This window comes from Lepisma saccharinum, chromosome 4 (assembly GCF_977018435.1).
Source record: "Lepisma saccharinum chromosome 4, izLepSacc3.1, whole genome shotgun sequence".
In the NCBI taxonomy this organism is placed as follows: domain Eukaryota; kingdom Metazoa; phylum Arthropoda; class Insecta; order Zygentoma; family Lepismatidae; genus Lepisma; species Lepisma saccharinum.
In genome coordinates this window covers 6,885,172-6,905,523 of record NC_139232.1, presented here as the reverse complement: position 1 = coordinate 6,905,523, position 20,352 = coordinate 6,885,172, and the positions used below count along the sequence as shown (strand labels likewise).

At 34.7% G+C, this 20,352-nt stretch overlaps 1 protein-coding gene across 1 annotated transcript in view; it reads right to left on the bottom strand.

Annotated features, from left to right (window-relative positions):
• Positions 1-20,352, bottom strand: part of PAN2 (PAN2-PAN3 deadenylation complex catalytic subunit PAN2) — a 79,112-nt gene that overhangs the window by 33,304 nt on the left and 25,456 nt on the right. Inside the window, exons 6-7 of the mRNA XM_083121310.1 lie at positions 18,095-18,291; positions 1,183-1,390 (exon numbers count right to left, since the gene is read on the bottom strand). Coding sequence (XP_082977436.1) covers positions 1,183-1,390; positions 18,095-18,291 — 405 coding nt within the window. The remainder of the gene's footprint in view (positions 1-1,182; positions 1,391-18,094; positions 18,292-20,352) is intronic.

Genomic DNA, 20,352 nt, shown 5'->3' with positions numbered 1-20,352 from the left:
ATATTGAATCACTTGCTTACATACATTAATTGAGTAAGGACGTGAATGATTGTTCTGCAAGAATCATTTGCAATTTTGTATTGGCTGTTATCAGAATCAGTAAATTTTAGTAGTTCATCAGTACTGGGAAATATTCAATGTCAGTTCACTTTCTGAAACCAAACTATATGAAGAATAAAATGGCCTCCCTGTGCACATTAATTAAGGACTGCAGTTACAGATATTTGTGTGAGTTAAACACCATCTCCAACTGTATTACAGTGCACAAAAACATTTCAAACATACCACATATAGAACAAATACTTTCACACTTTTGAGAAACAGAAGTTTACAAATGGACACAATAACAATTAATCTGTAATGGAAAATAAACATATATTACAAGCTTATATCGTCAAAGTAGCTTGTGTGAAGAAATCAACAGGTAGAGCACATTCTAGCCCATCAGATATACTTCAGAGGGACTCATTGCCCATTTAGATGGTGTTCCCTGAGAATTTTACTTTTTCCCAATTCCCTGAGTTTTCCAGGTTTTCCCAGGAGTGTGGGAACACTGTATTATGGTCACCTCTTGCACATCCAATGACAACATATTCAAGATCATTGTTGTCCTCAGTTTCCATGGGGCTACTTTGACACTAATTACATTGAACCGAGCACTTTATGCATTTTAAACACCATGTCTACTGATCAAAATTTCCTGACGCTATTGCCACATGAAGCATTAATACATTCCTCAGAAGCATTGATACATTCCTCAAAAAAGAAATTTCAACATAATATAGGTGTTTCATTGTTAAGTGAAATCTCAGATCTAAACAAAAACATAACTAAACTCCATGCCGCAACAGCCTTCGAATGGCCTGGGGCTGCCAGAGCAGCTATTTCATTGGGTAACGCATGGACAGCGCATCAGATCCCGTCGCCGCTGTTTTTCTGGCTTTCATGACCGGAACCGACTACTACTTCCTTTCAAGTAGCTTCCCAATTGTCCTCACAATGCTGGGTCAATGCCGAAATTTTGGGGGCTCCCACATGGGAATTAAACCAAGGACCGCTCACACCAAAGGCGAGAGGACTAATCTTCTCATTGAAATAAAAACAAATTAATCTAATAAACAATTTCTACAACTCAAAAACATTTAAATCCTATTAATGTATTTCAATTTTAACGTTTCTCACCTGGTATAAACAAAGATTAGGTTGCGACAAAGCAACAGTATCTACTAACTGCATTTGGCCAAGAGCTGATACAGTGCATATTCTGGATGAAATGGATGGCAAGAAACGTAACAGTAGGGGATCTAGCATCACTTGAATCGGTGTAACTGCACGCATCATGCGGAGATCATACACCATTAAGATTCTATCCACTGCCATGTTTCCTTGCCTGCAACAAAATGATTTAATGTTAAATTGGGTCAGAAATGCCAAATTACATCTACATAAGGTGTCCCACTCACTTTACCCAGTCGATACCCGATGGAGGCACATAGTGGACTTAAAACACTAAATCAATCAATCAATCAATCATGACTTAAAACACTAAATCAATCAATCAATCACTTGACCCCGTAATGAAATGTGAACTGTATGTACCTTAGTCTGTCTTAGGAAGTGACTTTACAACATATGCAGGGACTGGCAGCAATTAAGACTCCAGAAAGGGCTGAACAGAACGTCCCAGGTTTTGCAAGGTCCAGGCAAGCATATCTGAGGTACGTGCTGAATAAGGCACTGCAGCCACAGGACGACCCATCACCGTGCAACAAGTTGATCGGCCAACAGAGTGATTTCACACACACCTTTATGACGCTCTTCCTCGGCTTACTGAATGACACGGTCATACATTTTTCAAAAAGGGATTTAAAAATATTATTTCATATTTCACATCATAAGTTACCAAAAAGTTCAACTCAAATTTTCAATTTAACCACTTAACTTTACAAATAACTGTGTTGACTTTTGCAGAAATAAAGAAAATTACCACATGTTAAGTATTAATGAACAGTGTATTATAAATAAATTTCACAAGCACGAAATATTCGTTCATACACCGTATAAAGCATACATTCATATAATGAACTAAGATATTACATTTCTGTATCACATTTTCGTAATTCAAGTTCTTTTACATATTAGTCACGATCTGAAGACAACTTATAAGCATATGAAAATTTGTTTCAAGTTTCCAAGATTTTACGAGACGATTTGCACTAAACGCTCGATTATAACGAAGAACTATCCAAGACAAATTATGTGTCTTTTTGTGTTCTATAGGCTTTCCACATTCCAAGCAAGTTAATTTTTCGTATTTTCCACATAGGTCTTTCTTTTACGTAGCTACATGCATGTTTAATACTTATCTTAAAATTCAGTTTCAAGCGAAGATGGCTGCCATTTTACGTGATTCCATCGGGTAACTATTTTAATGTCCTTTGGACCTTTAATGCACTTTGCGACGCAATTTCAACTATTAAAAGCAATTATTGTACTTATCTGCTCTGCCATATCACATTAGATCCACAAATCTTCATGTTATATTTAAGTAGTTCCAATTTCAGTTTCCGAAAATTTTTAGCGACTCCATTCCAGTCGAGGTTGATCTTTTAGATGAAGCAGTGTATCAAAACTAACACTGTTACAACTTTACGCACAGAATACAAACTTGTTATAATTTTTCGAGTGACAAATATAGAATTGTACAGATATTATGCATTAAAATGCTTGTAAAATAAATTAGATACAATAAAACATATATTACAATATTCTATCACATGTTTACGTATTTTCTTTTTACCTTTTACCGTTATTTTAAGTTTTACAATTTTGGTGGGAAAAAGGTTATTTACGCACAACTTAGATTTTCCCTTTATGTGAGTTGGCTATGTTTCCAATTTTAGGATTACTTCACAGCTTTAGGATTACTCTTCAAGGCGCTCATTTTAGCAAATCGTAACTTTATCGTCGAAATTCTGCCAAAACTTATTTCAAATGGTTTGTACATGCTAGTAAAACATATTAAATACATGTTCGTACCTATATAGTAATGAATGAGCAAGCAAAAGCTGTTGAAAGCAAACATATGAGCGATTTTGCGTAAATTGACAAATTATGGTAAGCATATTCTTGATACTTCACAAACCAAATTACATCGCTGAATTATAAAAATATTTTAAATGCTTGAAGTTTGCATACGTACTTCGATTAGAACAAAGCCAAAGTGATGTAAATTAATTTTATACAAATATAAACCACCAAATACGAACTTAAATCGTAAATTTCAAGTAATAAAATTATTTTATTTTTCACATTATGATGGTAGTCATTATGATACCGTCATACTGGCACCCAATGGGCTTACCCACGCCAAACTATAATTTACAATTTTATAAACTTGTAACAACATATGAGATCATAATCAGATCTATTATTTCCAATAAAACCAAGATAATTAAAAGAACATAGTGACCATACAAGATAATTCGATATTTGGTGAGAAACAATAATATCTCTTAGTGTGTGAAGTGTTGTGTTGCCATTATCATAATATCTCTATTTTGGTAAACCTGAGAGTGCCTTAAGCAAACTTCTCCCTGTGTCACTAGTTAGTATGATGTGTGGTGTTTCTATAGCTATAACAGTGTGTATATAAATAAACTTCTTCATGCATCACCAGTCAGCGTAGGGTGCATCCCTGTAATACATGTTAAACCAGACAAGGAGGATCTCGTACACAGAAACATGCTATCAAGATCGTCTGACCATACACTGTCCTTGTCTCTTGATGAGATTATCCGAAAGCAAAAACATAAGTGTTACCATACTGACACAAAATGGTTATACACTTATATGGATACAACCAATGTACTCTTATATCAATACATAACTCTTAAAATCCTTCTGTACCAAACTGTTCTTAAAGACCATGGTATAATGTTATATTAAAACACATTAAAAATGAAGTTCAAACTTCAAAGTTATGGTGAAGTTTAATAGCATATCAAGTAATAAATGTCAAATGACAAGCAAAAGCAAAGATTAATACGTTAACATATTTGTAGCTAGATCATTACTAGTAGGGTGAGCTACAAAAAATTATACATCAACACTTTAGTTAAATGAATACAAAACATAAAATTATTATAAGCTATCGTTATGTGACAGAATACTCACAAACTTCACCATTCATAATATGGCTACTGTTCAAAATTATTTCTTGTCAATATTCACCATTTGAAACAAATTGGTTACTGCTAAAAATTATTTTATTGTTAATCTTCACCACTTAAATAAAATGGTTACTGCTCAATTATTTTTGTCAATCTTCACCATTCAAGATAAGATGGTTACTGCTCAATAACATTGACAAAAAAAATAACAATCAGTTCTATACAATTATGAACGAAAACTTTGTTGAGAGGAAATTCACACTGCTGTGGACGTGAGAAAACATTCGATTGAAAATTAAATCAGTATTTTAGAGTTTACTTAATGTCAAAACTGTATGCACTGCTATCTCAAGTAGCATGACCATTTACCAGATGTGAATGTTACTAATTTAAGCAATCAACACCCCAAAAGGTCAGGTACTGTTAAATACACGAAACATTTCATGAAGTCAATCTTAACGTCCCAGTACTGCTCGTCTGCCCAGTACAAGTAATGCCTTGTTACTCACCTAACCCAACCATACAAAAAGAAATTGCTTTAGCAAGGTTTCAACTCGTGAAGAAAATGTACCATCCAATATCCTATGCTAATAAAATTATACACTTTTCATATTAAGTTTTTTTGTCAATCTTCGCCACTTAAAGTAAAATGGTTACTGCTCAATAATATTGACAAAAAATAATAATAACATTTTTCATATTCAGTTTCATGAGTGGCACTATAGGACTTACTTATTGCCTTTTACGTGAACCTACCCCAAGTTTTCATGCTCTATGGCATGTCAGCATGTGCAATAAGCTCGGATCAAGTCATGGATCTCTTCGCTTACCTTTTGCAACATACTGTGAGTATTTGATTCAGCTTATGGAATCAAATAACTCAAAATAATTCACATAAAAATTAGCACTTGGATTCATGGTACCATTCCCTAGGTGTTATAAACTAAAACTTGAGTAGCTTCTTACTTGGACAAATAAGTGACAGATTATATGTTATTATAGTTCAACTAATAATTATTGCTAAAGTGTGACATTGATGCACTGAATCGTTATGCATTTATAATTAAGTATCCCACAGTCCATGAGGTAAATCCCAACAACTAAATTTAAATTATTACTATAATAAAAATGTATTTAAAGTACGACCATTTATAGGCCAACCAAAGAAAAATATTGAATAACTATAAGAGTTACTTAACACATTAATATTTTTATACGAGGTGTACTACCAATTTTAGGCTAACCTCATTAACACTGTACAACTACTAGAGTCATCAACCTTAAAATATTTATTTATTTCATGCACAAGGTATAATACCACTTACGGGCCAACCTTTAAAAGCATGGAATAACTACGAGAGTTTTTTAAGCACATTATAAATTCTTGTACGAGGTATACTACCGACTTTGGCTAACCTCAATAATGGTAAGTTTGTTTCAAGAACAAACTGTACACACATCTGTAATGACAGATGAAGAAACATCATCCTTTTCATGCATTGATGCTTCAAGGAGATTTTGCACCACATCTTTATGTGCGCTACTTGTATCTTGCAAAGTGTTCAACCAAGAAATTTTCTTGTCTTTTGAACATTTCCATAATTTTACATGTTCAATAGCAATGTTTTCCAGAAGAATCCCATCACTACAACGTAAGGCAGATATACGAGAGTCACCAAAGTTTTTTATACATAAGTATGGACCTTCATACAAAAAACAATATTTTTTAATTGGATTATCTTCCATATCTCTTTGTCTATTTTTGATAAAAACAAGATTTCCTGATGAAATCGATATTTTATCTTGTTGTTTACTATTCAATTTGTTTAACTTATTGGATCTAGCTGCATGACTTTTAATCTGAGCCATAAGCAGTTTGTCATTCCATGACTGATGTGTAACATCATCAAATATGACATTTCCTATTTGTAGGTTAGGTTCCTTATTTAACCTTAATTCTATTGGAGCGAAACCAGTTTGTGAGGAGATTGTATTGTTTAACCAATGCAAAGCCATGGTTACTTGCTGTGGCCATTTTGCATGGTTATCTATGCACAACACTCTCATTAAACGGTTAAGTTCAGAATGATACCGTTCAACCATGTTGGATGAAGGATGGTAAGGTGGAGTAAACATAAGTTTGACACCATATTCTTTCATTTTAGTATTAAAAAGACATGAACGAAACTGTGGTCCATTATCCGAAATTATTTTTTCTGGAATACCCAGATGTACGAAATATACTTGGCACAATTTATTAAGTACCGTAACAGCATTGCTGTTTGTCACTGGATATGCCACCAAATACCTGGAAGCTGCATCCAATATAGTAAATAAGAAGCGTTCACGTTTAGGACCCATGGTGAATGGACCTTGTAAATCAATGAACAATATTTTCCCAGGCTTGTCGGTAATGTGTACTTTGGCTAAATGTCTAGACGGATGCTTGTTCGGTTTGGTACGAATGCATAAATCACAGTCTGCTACATATTGTTGTACATCTTTCTTCATACCTTTCCAATGGAAGTATCTATATATTTGAGAAAGTGTACGACTAGCACCAAAGTGTCCCGATAAGTCATGAAATTTATTCAAAATTGAACCTACTAATGTAATTGGAACACAAATTCTAATTTTTTGCACGTTATGAAAGTCTCTAACACACAAAATATTGTCTCTTAGAAGATAACGATCATTCCAAGTCCTACTTCTTGGATTATCATTAAGAATTGAGGAATGCAAAAGATAGCGCTTAATTTCCTTCAATTCATCATCTTTTTCTTGGGCTATAATCAAATCATCTATATTAATGAAAGGCTCTACTATTTCCTTAAACTGCAAAGAATTTACATGATACAAGAGGTCTTCCTGCATCGGAAATGTTCTACTTAGAACATCAGCAATTATATTTTCCGACCCTTTACAGTATTGTACTTCGAAGGAATACTGTTGTAATTGTACAAACCAACGAGTTAAACGTGCATTCCATGTATGCGCAGTTTCCAACCAGGTAAGTGCCTTATGGTCAGTTATGATAATAAAATGTCTGCCTTTTAATAATGAACAGAAGTTATCAATAGTAAATAATATTGCTAAAACCTCCAATTCTGTAGAAGTGTATGATTTTTCATAACTTCTGAGCAATCTACTCACGAAACCGAGAGGTCTAATGTTACCATCTGTCACCTGGTAGCAGTATCCTGCAACACCTATTATTGATGCGTCGGTTTGAACATAAAAAGTGTGTAAAAAGTTAGGAAAAAATAAAAGTACTTGTTCACTAACTTTATCTTTTAGTGTTTTAAAAGCTGTAGAAGCTTGGTCATTCCCTTACCATTTCTTACCAGCCTTCAACAAGTCATACATAGGTTTGTGCTATGATGGCATAATTTTTTATGTATTTGCCCAACCAATTAAAACAACCTAAGATTTTTTGCAATTGCTTCACCGAATTGGGCACAGGCAAATTGATTATGGAATTTACATACTTAGGATCTTTCTTATACCCCTGCGAAGTAATAATGTGACCCAAAAATTTAATTTCTGATCTACAAAATTCACATTTTTCAAGTTTCAACGTCATGCCTGCTTGCTTCAATTTTTCAAGAACTGTTCTTACATGCATTATGTGAGATGCAAAATCCTGAGATTTTATGATAACATCATCAACATACACTACCACGAAATCTCTACAGTCCTTAAGCACACGATTTAACGCATCGACGAATACAGCTGTACCATTTACTGAACCAAATACAACTCTTTTAAAATGATATAGGATACCTTCGAACATAAACGCAGTATATTTTCTGCTGTCAGGATGTAGATTAATTTGCCAAAAAGCATTCAATAGATCCACCGAAGGGTAGTATTTACAATTTTGGAATTCTACCAATAAGTCTTGTATTTTTATAGGATGCACTTGAATAAGCTTAACATGCTGGTTTACTCGTTTGAGGTCAACACATAAACGTATACCTCCCCCAGATTTAGGAACTACTAAAAGTGGAGACAGATATTCTGAATTAGACAACTCAATAACATCCCAATCAAGCATGATTTTTATATGTTCACGCACTTGATCTCTATAAGCAAAAGGTATAGGATAATTTTTGCCTACTATAGGTAGATCTGTATCTAAAACCATTTTGTGAACATAATCGTTACAGAAACCAGGCTTATTAGAAAATATTTCTTGATATTCGAGTAGTAACTCTATGAACAAAGTTTTTTGTTCGTTTGTTAGCGAATCAGCCTTATTCATGTACTCTTCGAACTTATGCAGGTTGAACTTGGACTTATCATCCAAGCCATTATAATTATTGACATGAGAACACTCAAAATAAGACAAATTATTGCCATCTTCAATTATTGGCATGAAGCGCGCGAAAGTGCATTCTTCATCGGAGCCACATGTTATTGTTTGATCTTTAAAATTTAATGATGCTTGAAGTGCATATAACACATCTAATCCCAAAATAATATCCACTTGTAAATTGTGAACCACCAAAAACTGAACATAACATTGCAAATTACTTATTTGAATAATCAGTTTAACCATACCTAATACTTTGGTTTTCTTATTACCAGAAAAATCCACCAATCTCACATTATCAGCAGGTGTGAGCCTGGGTCTACTGGCCTTAATATTAATTTCTTTCCAAATAGTATTAGAAAGCAGACTAATTTCTGCGCCAGTGTCGCAGAGAGCAGTATAAAATTTATCAAATATTAAAACTTTTAATTTTGCAGTAAGTGTGTTACCGCCGAGAGCATTTATTGGTGTTGGAATTTCTTTTGATCCATACCCATTACTGTTATGAAATTCTTCCCATTTCCCTAGATTAATGTTATCAGTAGTGGGATTATTAACTTGACCTTCATCACCCACTTTAAAACAAAGGTCGCTTGTTAGTTTTCCCGCAAGGACGAAACGTTATCCTCATCGGGACAACTATCAATGCTGTTTGCATCCCTAAAATGACCAACATTGACATTGTGCACGGTAGCTTGCACTTTCATATCTCTACCCACTTTATCATTAGATGTACAAGGTGTACAGCCAAAACCCATACTATACAAAAATTGTTTAACCTTAGTCATTCCCGCATAATTCCAATGCACCATATCTACTCTACCTCTGGACGGGTGACCAAGGAAAATTCTGGTACAAAGAGTTATCTATGCAATCATTCTCTAAGAAGAATAAAGGCGCTATATTGTATACTTTTACTTTAAACTCGTCGTGTAATGACATCAAACATAGATTGAAATTATTCCATGTTTGCCACAATTGTTCATGAGGAGATGACATATATTTAGGAAGAGGTGGCAAACATAGTATTGAAATTTCAGCACATTTACTTTTCAATGTATTCAAAAGTTTACTGAAGGATAACTGCATTTGTTCTAAGCTACGTTTCCTAATTAAATCATTGGTACCTATCATGACCAATATCTTGTCTGAGATTTTCTTAGCATTTGATACACGCCTATGCAGATCATCAATGGTTTGTCCCGAGACACATAAACCTATGAATCTGGAAGCAGATTCATTCATATTCCATCTGTAACCCAAAATACTGTTAGCATACCTAACTAACACACTGTCACCAAGTAATTGATGATCTCCTAACTTAGGAACGAACTCATCTAAATCACATGATGATCATTATTTATTTCACTTGATTGTGCATTATATTGAGCTTTGGGAAAAGGAGGATTTTCAACCGCTTTGATGCTCAAGACACCTCCTGTATCAGGAGCATCTAAGAGTTTTCCTGCCTCGAACCAAGATTTACCTGTCTAGAAATTTGATCATTTTTTACCCATGTCCTACCATTAGCATAGGATTTACGAGCAGATCCAACATTATTATTATACCCTAAGCTTCTTAACCCATTTCTGTTAGACATACTTCGGTCATTTTGCTCCTTAAACATAGACACATTAGCTATCTTAGATTCATTCTTTTGGTTACCATAAGTTTTATTAGAATCCATATACCTAATTGGATTATTTTTTAAAGACTGAAAATTTTCTATGGCCTGCAATGTTTGTCTCAGTGTATGAATATTATTCACCACCAAGTGTTCGCTTATTTTGTATGGTAACAACGAAGATAACTGAGCAATAAGATGTGCTTCGTCAGCATGTGGTTGTATAGATTTTAGTTTTTTGTAATTCTTATTCGCAAACTGCAATAAGTTCTCCTTGCTATCTTTATCATAAGGTGAATTTAGAACTTTAGTCAAATTTACAGATTTCCATCTATCGTTTTGATTTGAATTTGAATTGAATTTGAATTTAAAATTTTGGGTGCGTCAGCACTAAGGCTATTTTGCACCCGTCACACTATACGGGGTCCAGCCCCTTATCTTTACACATAACAACTCTAACGTTGCTTAATTAAAATCATAAAAGATTAATATGTTCTGACTTTCGTTAAAAGCTGAGGCTGCAAAGAACACTCAGCACAAATAAGGACAAAACACAGGACAACGCAAACAAAATTATACTGGCCGTGGGCCAGTCGCCAGAGCCTCGTTAGTCTTGAGTCCAGGGTGTACTAACGTGGAAGTGAGGTTGACAGTTGAGTGTACTACGTGGAAAATCACCCCTTACACCCCTATCGTTTTGATAATGGGATAAGAAATCTGTCTTAAACTCAAGATAAGACTTAAACTTTAATTTATTTTCAATATACCAGGTACGTGCACAATCCGTGAGTAATTTAGGTAAATAATTCATATATTCACTCTCATGAATATTATAAATTTCCAGGTTTTCCTCTACCTTTTCTATAAATTCAGATGGTATTATGTCTGAAGAAACACCATCAAAGTGAGGAAAATGCCTCAAATCTTGTGGTTTAATTATTGGCTTATACCTAACCTTTAATGTATCTCTAGACGGATCAACTTCCGAATGTTTAACATTAGGAACATTTGTTGGAGGATTTATCTGAGGAGTATTGCTTACATTCTGTCTAACCCTACTAGTTAACTTGTCACCCTTTGACTTGTTTCGCTTATTAGCAAGTCTAGTATTACAATACGGACCATCATCTACGCATGTACTATCATGAACTGAGTTGACATCACAATCAGTTTCCGAATCAGAAATTGCACCCGAAAGGTGTCTACATTTACCGTAGTCATGCGGAACGTAACCAACACTAGGTCGACTTACACCTTCATGACTTTCATGATTTAGATCAACCTGTCTAGCATCAAGTTCATGAAAAACATCTTGCTTTGAATTCACATTTCCATTCTTTGATGTCATATTTGTTCTGACCGTAACAGGAGTCAGTACATTATTGACCATGGTTGTTAAACTAGATTCGATCAGTGAAATGGCCTTTCTAATGTTAACATTTAAATAAGAAACTGCACCATCATTCAACATGTCACTATTTGGAGCAACCTTAACATATTGTACAGTACTATTATCTTCACCACGATTATTAACAATAGGTGGAAGTTTGGATGACAGAATGACGTGACTTACATCATCAGATCCGTAATCAACATCGCTCATATCAAGCTGATCACCCCTAGCTATCTTATTCACTAACGGTCTATTCAACTGTAATTGTTCTACTGCAGTATGTACCTGTCCTAAATCCTTCCTAACAGTACATAAAGACAGATCATTCTCCTCACAAGCCTTGAAACATTTCTCAAGCTTCATGTCAAATTTCCTTGACAGATCGTCTATAACCCTCTCGATTTTGTTATCGACATCATCTGCTAATGATACCAATTCTACATTTACTTTCTTGTCTAGAGCATGCAAATCTTTCACTACTTTCTCATACCTAAGCATACATTCATTTCTAAACTGACCTATATCAATTTTGAGATCTTTAAACTCCTTAGAGTGATCCTTACTTGCTTCGGTTAGTGCATGCAAAGCTGTGTCTATTTTGGTATTATGCTCTGCTTGCACCTGCAAAGCTGTGTCAATTTTAGTATTATGTTCTGCTTGCACTTGCAAAGCAGTTTTAATATCACTATTATATTCTGCTTGCACCTGCAAAGCAGTGTCTAGTTTACTATTATGTTCCGCTTGCACCTGCAAAGCAGTGTCTAGTTTACTACTTTGTGCATTAATTAACCCTACAATGTCCGCCAGTGTGAAATTTCCATCAACAGCTTCAGTCATTGTTAATAGGCTATATTGAAACAAATTTAGTAATTAAATACGTAAATACACAAATTGAACAATTTATAATCTAGTGTAATCAAACATCGACTTTTATGAGACTATTAAAAGCAGTAAATTGAGTCTCAGTAATTTTAATAATGACTGAGACTAAATGAGTCTCATCCCTTCCCAACCCATCCTCACTGAGTGAGCTTTGTGCAGTCTCATTGTGATGCCTTGTTTCACCAAAATGCAGGGTAAAGGAGGGAGTGGAACACACTTTAGTTTATAACATTAACATTAGAGCTGAGCCGATACCACTTTGAACCAATAACGATACTCTTACTGATTCCCACTGATACCGATATTTCAAAATTTAATACTTAAAAGTTGACCAAAATATTTATTAACATTTGTGTGAAAGTACGCATGTATAGTGCGCGTGCGTGTATAATGCGCACCCTGCTTTTTGATGGCTAAAATTACAAAATATTATATCTCGTATATAATATGCAGTACAATCCAGGTTCAAGAAATGGCTCTCTTATGGCCGTGTGCACGAACAAAGATCAAATTTTAAACTCGGATCGGGAAAGGATCACTGGAAAATTCCATTGCACGAAGACGGTTCAACACTTGATCGCAATCTAGGAACATCAAAACGAGTTTATCTTCTGATCGGCCATTCACCACAGTTTTGGTGTCTGATCCTGGTTCACGATACTGACGCTTCGACTGCAGGCAGTTGTTTTTGAGCATAAAAAGAGCGGAAAGTGATATCGAGGGCGTGCAAATGCTAGAGATGTTGGATGTACAATGCTGATAATTCGAGAAATGTGTAAAGTAAACTAAAAACTGCCAAAATAATAATAATAATTTGTGGTTCTGTGGTGCAAAGTCGAAATGTTTCTAAATACTGTACTTTCTATCCCAGACACCAAACACATGCAAGTGCAAGGTAAATTAAAACAGAGCAATGTTACGATATTGCTACAAGGTGTTGGAAATATGATTGTATAAATTTACGAAAATACATGTTACTGGCTATTTACACGACACGCCAATATAAATATATAAGAATTAAGAAATGAAAAATTCAAATACTTACCACAATACAGTAATAATAATAATAATAATAAAATATCTTTATTGAGCGGGCTAGGTTCAGCGTACGCTATTCTCTCGCGAATGCATCTTGTAAGGCATTGAAGTCCCGTAGAAGAAGGTTCCATGCTTTCTCCTTATCCTTTTGTCTTGTGCCGTCAGTTCTTTTTTAAGATTATTATTTCTTTACACCCTACTACATCCTTGTACTCGTCGACAAGGTTGATTAGTACATTTCTCAAATTCAGATAAATTTGTGGCCCGAATTACTTTCTTCTCCTACACGTTGATACTTTAACACATCACACTACTCGGTGTAGTTCTTGATTGTCATTTGTTTTAGCCAACCAATCAGGTATAGCCTTACAAATTAATCTCGGATCATTTGAACGGAATCTCGTGAAGGTCGTTTTTCATTGGTGCAATGCAAGTCTTTAAACCAAGTTCATTTAGAGTGGATTAAAATTGATATCGCTCACCTGAACTTCGAAATAATCGGCGTTGGTGTACGCGGCCATTAGTTGTAGGTCGCAAAGCTGTTGCTATGCTGATTAAGAGTGAATAACATCATACCTATTCAATGAGTCACCTGTTGCTATGTGGACCAAGAGGAGAATATCCTCTTGTGTAAACAATAACTCGCCTCCCCCCTTTCCCTCCACTGTGTTTAGCATCCCAAAGCTTTCACTACTACATCGATTTCAGCTGTCCTAATTATAATATAATTATATTAAATTATGCATTATACATGAAAGGCAGGAGGAACAGTTTGTATTCATCCAGATGCAAGGACCCTGAACTTTCCTCCCTCACCGACATTTCCCCGTAGCAAGCTGGGAAAATAGAGGTCTGTACACTGAAGGAGGAGGAGAAAACTTAACCATGGTGTCTACTCTAAGACCATGATAAAATCCAAGTATAATTCCCGGTTTTCAAGAACTTTCCAAAAATTAATGGCTAAAAATTCAAGGGTACAGACAAATGTATCTTCTATTTAAATCTTACTTATTACTGTGTGTAATCATAAGCATATTAGGGAAATGCTTATGATTACACAAAACAATATTTAAGAAAATTAAAGAGCGATCAACAGACAATGTATCCATGCTAACGCACTCAAATTTCGGTCATAAAGGAACTCGCAGCTTACGAGCTCCAAAAGGATTTAGGTTTGTGCCTTCCCATGATTTGCTATGTCTGTCAGATAGATTATTCTGCAAAGAACATTAATAAAGTATAGGCATTGAGATATTTCTCTTTTGTTTTTCACAGCAGCTTTATTTTCCTTCCTTGATAAAAATAAAAGCTAAACTGTAAAAACATGCCACAGGATATTTACAAATACGTATGTATTCAATGGGGGTTGGAATAATAAAACCTGCAATTTTTCAGGTCTACAGAGTAAAATTCATGCAGAATTCATGTATAATTCCAGGAGCTAATAATTCACGCATAAATCACGGAATTCAAGGAATTCCCAGTGAGTAGCCACCCTGTTAACATTACGCTTATGGGCTTATTTTACTTGTTCTCTTGGGAATATCAAACTTCAGATGGCCCAGAAAAACACATGCACGGAAAGAGGACAAGTTCAAGATTTGATTGGTACGTGAAAAAGTCAAAACATCCATTTGATTAGACGTAAGTTGAAGTTGAATTCGTTGTATTTTTTCCTCCATTAGGAATACATGGGATTCTGAAAATTCTTATTTTTTAAAACATCATATCTAGTTTAATAATCAATTTTAAAAAACGCTTCCACTTGCAATATGGGGAAACATTTTTTTTTTAAGTAGCAGTGCCCATTCTGACATACTGAGATAAACACCTGGTGTGAAACTGTCCCTCTTCACCTTAACCTAAAATCACAGCCTGTCAAATTATTTTAGCCTCAAAACAGGTGACAATAGCATTTGGAGCAGGTACTATTATTCATCATACGTAGAGATAGGTACAGAGTGAGGTTGTTTGTATTTTCCACACAAACATTGTGTTGATTCTTTAAGCAGCTTTCAGACCAAAATGACATGTGACATAGGCTTTTCATGCTGATGTGACAAGCGACACAAGCACCTCAGGTTAGTCTAAAAAAGACATTCACTCTGCACGCGTGGCCAAGAGACCAAAGGAGAATGTGGTCCAGCGAGTCCGACCGAGATGCAAGCAACAAGCGATAGGTTTCCGAGTAGCATGTGTTGCTTGTTAATTCAGAGTCTAAAACTTCACTTATGAAAAGCCCTATTTTCTCAAATTATCCTTACATCTCTTAACTCAAAATTGTGTAAACTCAGTGTGATTAAAACTGCAAGTATGAACACATTATACAGTTTTCTGTAAGTATACTCCAGCATAGAAACGCTTATTGGAACTACATGAGAGAATCTGGAGATAGGTGTTTCAACATGTCTCTTCCTGGGTATAAGCTAGATTTTTGGATATTTGTGCAATGAATTTTCTGATACTTTCATCAATTATAAGATCCCTATACAATGCTTGAACACTAACAATTTCATGTTTTCAGATTGATTGATTTGGTATATTTTGCTTCGCTTTTCTGCCTCTTTTGGCTAGTTGCGAAGATGAGAATGAATGATAATTAAGGCCCAGGACTTTATAACATATTTTTTATTTAGCATTGGATTGAATACTGCACTGAGATCTTTACATATCTGATGAAAATCAGCCAAAATAGATGAAATTCATAAGGCATATTTTGACACATTTTTCCAATTTAGCACTTTTACAACATATTTCTTCAATTTTTCTCGTATTAAGACGCATTTCTGTATAATTCCGTAATGGTCTTGAATAAAATTGATAATTTTATAATTTATTCTTCGTACCTTTAGTGCAATGGGCAGTTTATATTATTCAGGATAAAGAAATTATGGACGAAGAACTTAAAAGCAGATACCATCTTTTCTTACAAATTAGTACAGAACAATAATACAACCCCCCATTTTTTTTATCCCGCTGACATTATTGAGGAAATGTTCGTCATTGTTGTGCATGTACGAGAATCACCGTAAACAAGTTTTAATTGTTCTCATTTCTTTAGATTTTTTTCACTTCTCACAACAACCTGTCAAAAGTAAAAATAATATTTGGTATATTGCAGCCCCTACTCTATCGGCAATCAAGTACTGAAGTTTCAAGAGCACTTGTCATTTGAGCCACGCCCCTATCAGTGTCTATAATCTGTCTTACCTTATCTCTGGAGCAGGTGAACAAAAACAAGCCTCTCACAAGCAGTGATACGAGGCAGCTTCACCACAAAGTGTCCACAAAGGTGTAAATCTGACATAATAGTAAAGGAAACTTAGGATAATTGCAGTGAACCTTATAATATTTTCAGTATGTTCACACTACATTCTTCAGTTAAAGGGATTCCGACTTAATTTAATACTCCACCCCCAAACCTAGTCGATCTTCCCTGGAAGATACTGACTTCCTGTATAATGAGTAGAGGCATGCAAATTTCGTTTTTGACAAAAACACAAGATATGTAATAACATGTTGTAATGTTCAGTTTTCATGTTTCTGAAAGGTCTGAGATGCATTTTTCTACCTTGTTTTGTCACGAAATAATGCAAAATGAACTGCAAAATGCGAAATTGACTGTTAAACACGAAATTTACCGTTTATATACCGATGCAACACTTTCTGAAGTCTGAAGTACCCTGTGAGTTATGCAATTCACGGAACATTGATTAATTCTGCTGTAAATATTTGAGAAGCAAAAATGGACCCCTTTACACAGGAATAAACTGAATACTCTGGTAACTATATAAATGTGCTATTAGAAGGGATAAGTTTGTTTTTTGTAATAAGTGCAGTTTTTAAATCAAATTTAGGATTATGTTCACAATTTTAAAACCAAAATGCCATTTTATATAGCACTTTTGATGTGATCATTCACCACTATAACACCGAAATTTTATTTTATTTACCACTTTTGAACCCGAAATCGACTGTTTTTGTACCGAAATTTTGCTTTTTTATTTACCAAAAATATGTGCCTCTAATAATGAGAAATTCGAAAGTACAGTTGTGCAGTTTTTTCACTTTACTGAGAATATTTCTGAATTTTCTGACATATTTTTAATTTCTATGACATAATCACATACAAATTTTACAGTTTTATAGAACATTAAGTCCCGGGCCCTAGTGAAGATATGATCAAGAAATACAAAGAACACCCATGACTAGGCTGGGATTCAAACCACAGTTGTTCTGAATATTCATAAAAGTTAATATGTATGTACAAATACAATGAACTTATGTTATGTGTAAACAGGGATGGGTCAATATGAAATCTTCACCGACACCAACAAAGTACTGATATAAAAGTTTGCAAAACGAATATTCTACTGATCTAAAATATAATTAATGTATATACCATGATGACTGCAATAGATTTTGCCTTCGAAAAACAAACTGCATATTTTGACATTTACTTTACAAAACTAGGGCATATGCATATGTTTATATATTTATCCATAAAAATAACAATAACAAAATTTTGCACTAAATTACAGGCTACTGATAGACGCATCAGATCAATAAAATTATAGGTAATTTTACAGGTACACCAATATTTATTGGCAAATATTTCACACCAAGAATCTCTTTCATTTCAAAGAAAAGGAAGATAACACAAGACATACCTGTTTGAAAAGCCACAAGTCACGAGGAGATTTCCATGGACATCAAAATCGGATAAACTTCCAGAATGTGTTTCTAATGTATGTTCTACTTTCAGCGTGCTTGGATCTCTTAAATCCACCTTTCCTGCAGGATCGCCAGCACAAATATAACGACTATGCTGGCGAAGGATTGCACACCCATTTTCACCCACATTTAACTGCAAAAAAGGACAATTAAATTAACTATAGATGCATAAACATACAAAATACTTACAACAGCTTTGCTTCTATTATGCACGGACCAATATGGAATCTCTACAGATATTAATACCAATAAGAGATAAGGCACTAATACAATTTTAAAAATTTTAAAATTTATTCATCCAGCTGCAATGGGTTGTGCCTTCGAAAAGTTTACATTTTATAATTATAACAATAAAAAAATATAACAGAGGTATGCACTGAAAGATTTTTAACAGAAATCCTCAATTAGTAAAATATTTGGTAACTTTACTGATAAACTGGTACACCAATAATAGCAAATACTGGCTAACAATAATAAGCCTCTTCCAAAGTAAATGTCACGATATAGACAGAAAAAAAAAATTCAGGGGAAAAGTACACCCATAATTCATCCTATACTTAAGTGTTTTATTTTTTTTTAAATTTGATTTAGTTTATTTTACTTCGCGTTTTGTGCCTCTTGGCTAATTTGTGAAGATGGGGATGAGTGATGAAATGATGAAATTGATGAATGGACATTCACAAACAACCAAGCCCGATCGGGATTCGAACCCGGGACCCTTGGCGTCGCAGCACGATGTGCTAACCACTCGGCCACAGGGTCGGGCACTTAAAGAGTTTTATATGCAGTAACTATAAAGTATACAAGCATGTTTTTCATGCAAGCAAATATCAATTAAATCTACATACTATGTTGAACACTGAGGGGAGGATCCAACAGCACAGAATTTTGTGGCAATCATAAGCAAAAAAATTTAGCCTGAATGAGGAACAACACTGGAAAGAGAACGGCCAGAATTGAAAGGGTTTGAACAGTCTGGCTCAATTGGGTTTTCTCAACGTTGACTCCCGTAAATATTTGAAAATGAGTTCCCGATTTTTGTTTCCGAACTTGCATTAATCCTATATGACAGAAGGTTTTTTGAGGGGGTCTTGGAGCCCCCCTGCCCCTTTTAAGTATAGGTTTTTACTGAGTTTGAGCTTTACGTCCACTTTGTGCACAGATAGGCTAATGGGGACTGAACCTACAGTTTAAAGTTATGACGTTCCTCCTTGTCGGGAACCACAGATTACTACATCATGGTAGTTGCCCAATCTCAGTGTGCAGCAGAGTTATGGGACTCTCCTTTAAGTTAAGGCTATACTCAGGCCTCTCAGGTCAGGATGTGTTGTTAGTTAAAATAATGGATTGATTGATTGATTGATTTAGTTTATTTTACTTCGCGTTTTGTGCCTCTTGGGTAATTTGCGAAGATGGGGATGAGTGATGAAATGATGAATGGACATTCACTAACAACCAAGCCCGACCGGGATTCGAACCCGGGACCCTTGGCGTCGCAGCGCGATGTGCTAACCACTCGGCCACAGGGTCGGGCTTTAGTTAAAATAAATAACATCCTACCTTTGTCCAAGGTTTATTAAAGGTTTGTCATTTTAACAATATTAATACACACTATGTATCACAATGTCACTCTTAACATAAACAATACACTATATGAATACAAAAATTTTCACATCTTGATCAACATTCAGTCTATTTCACACTGGCAACAGATTCAACAACAGACATATCTGTCCCAGATTGAATAATTGTAAAAAAGTTTCGAAATCGGAAATGGTTTCTGCTTCCAGTATCACCTTTCATCCATATAAATCCAAATACTATAAATTTGATAACAACAATATTAACACAAACAAATAAGACATATTACTGCAAAAAATAATTAACAAAGGACAATGAACAAGCCATAGCAAAGTGGGATCTGAACCACTATGTGCCTGCACTAGGTATCGAATCTGGGACCACTTGATTACAAGGTGACAATGTTACCACTGTACCATCTGCAAGGCCCTTTTCTTTTAAATATAGTCATGGTCTGTATATAATTATCATATCATAAATATCTGAATATGTAGTTTATTTTCCAAATGCAAAGCTATTATTGTCATGTGGTTACATACATTAATTGAAGGGCTTGGGGGTTAAACTTTGGAAGTGGTATTTTGGTCTTTATTGAGTTGCAAAGAAAAAAGAG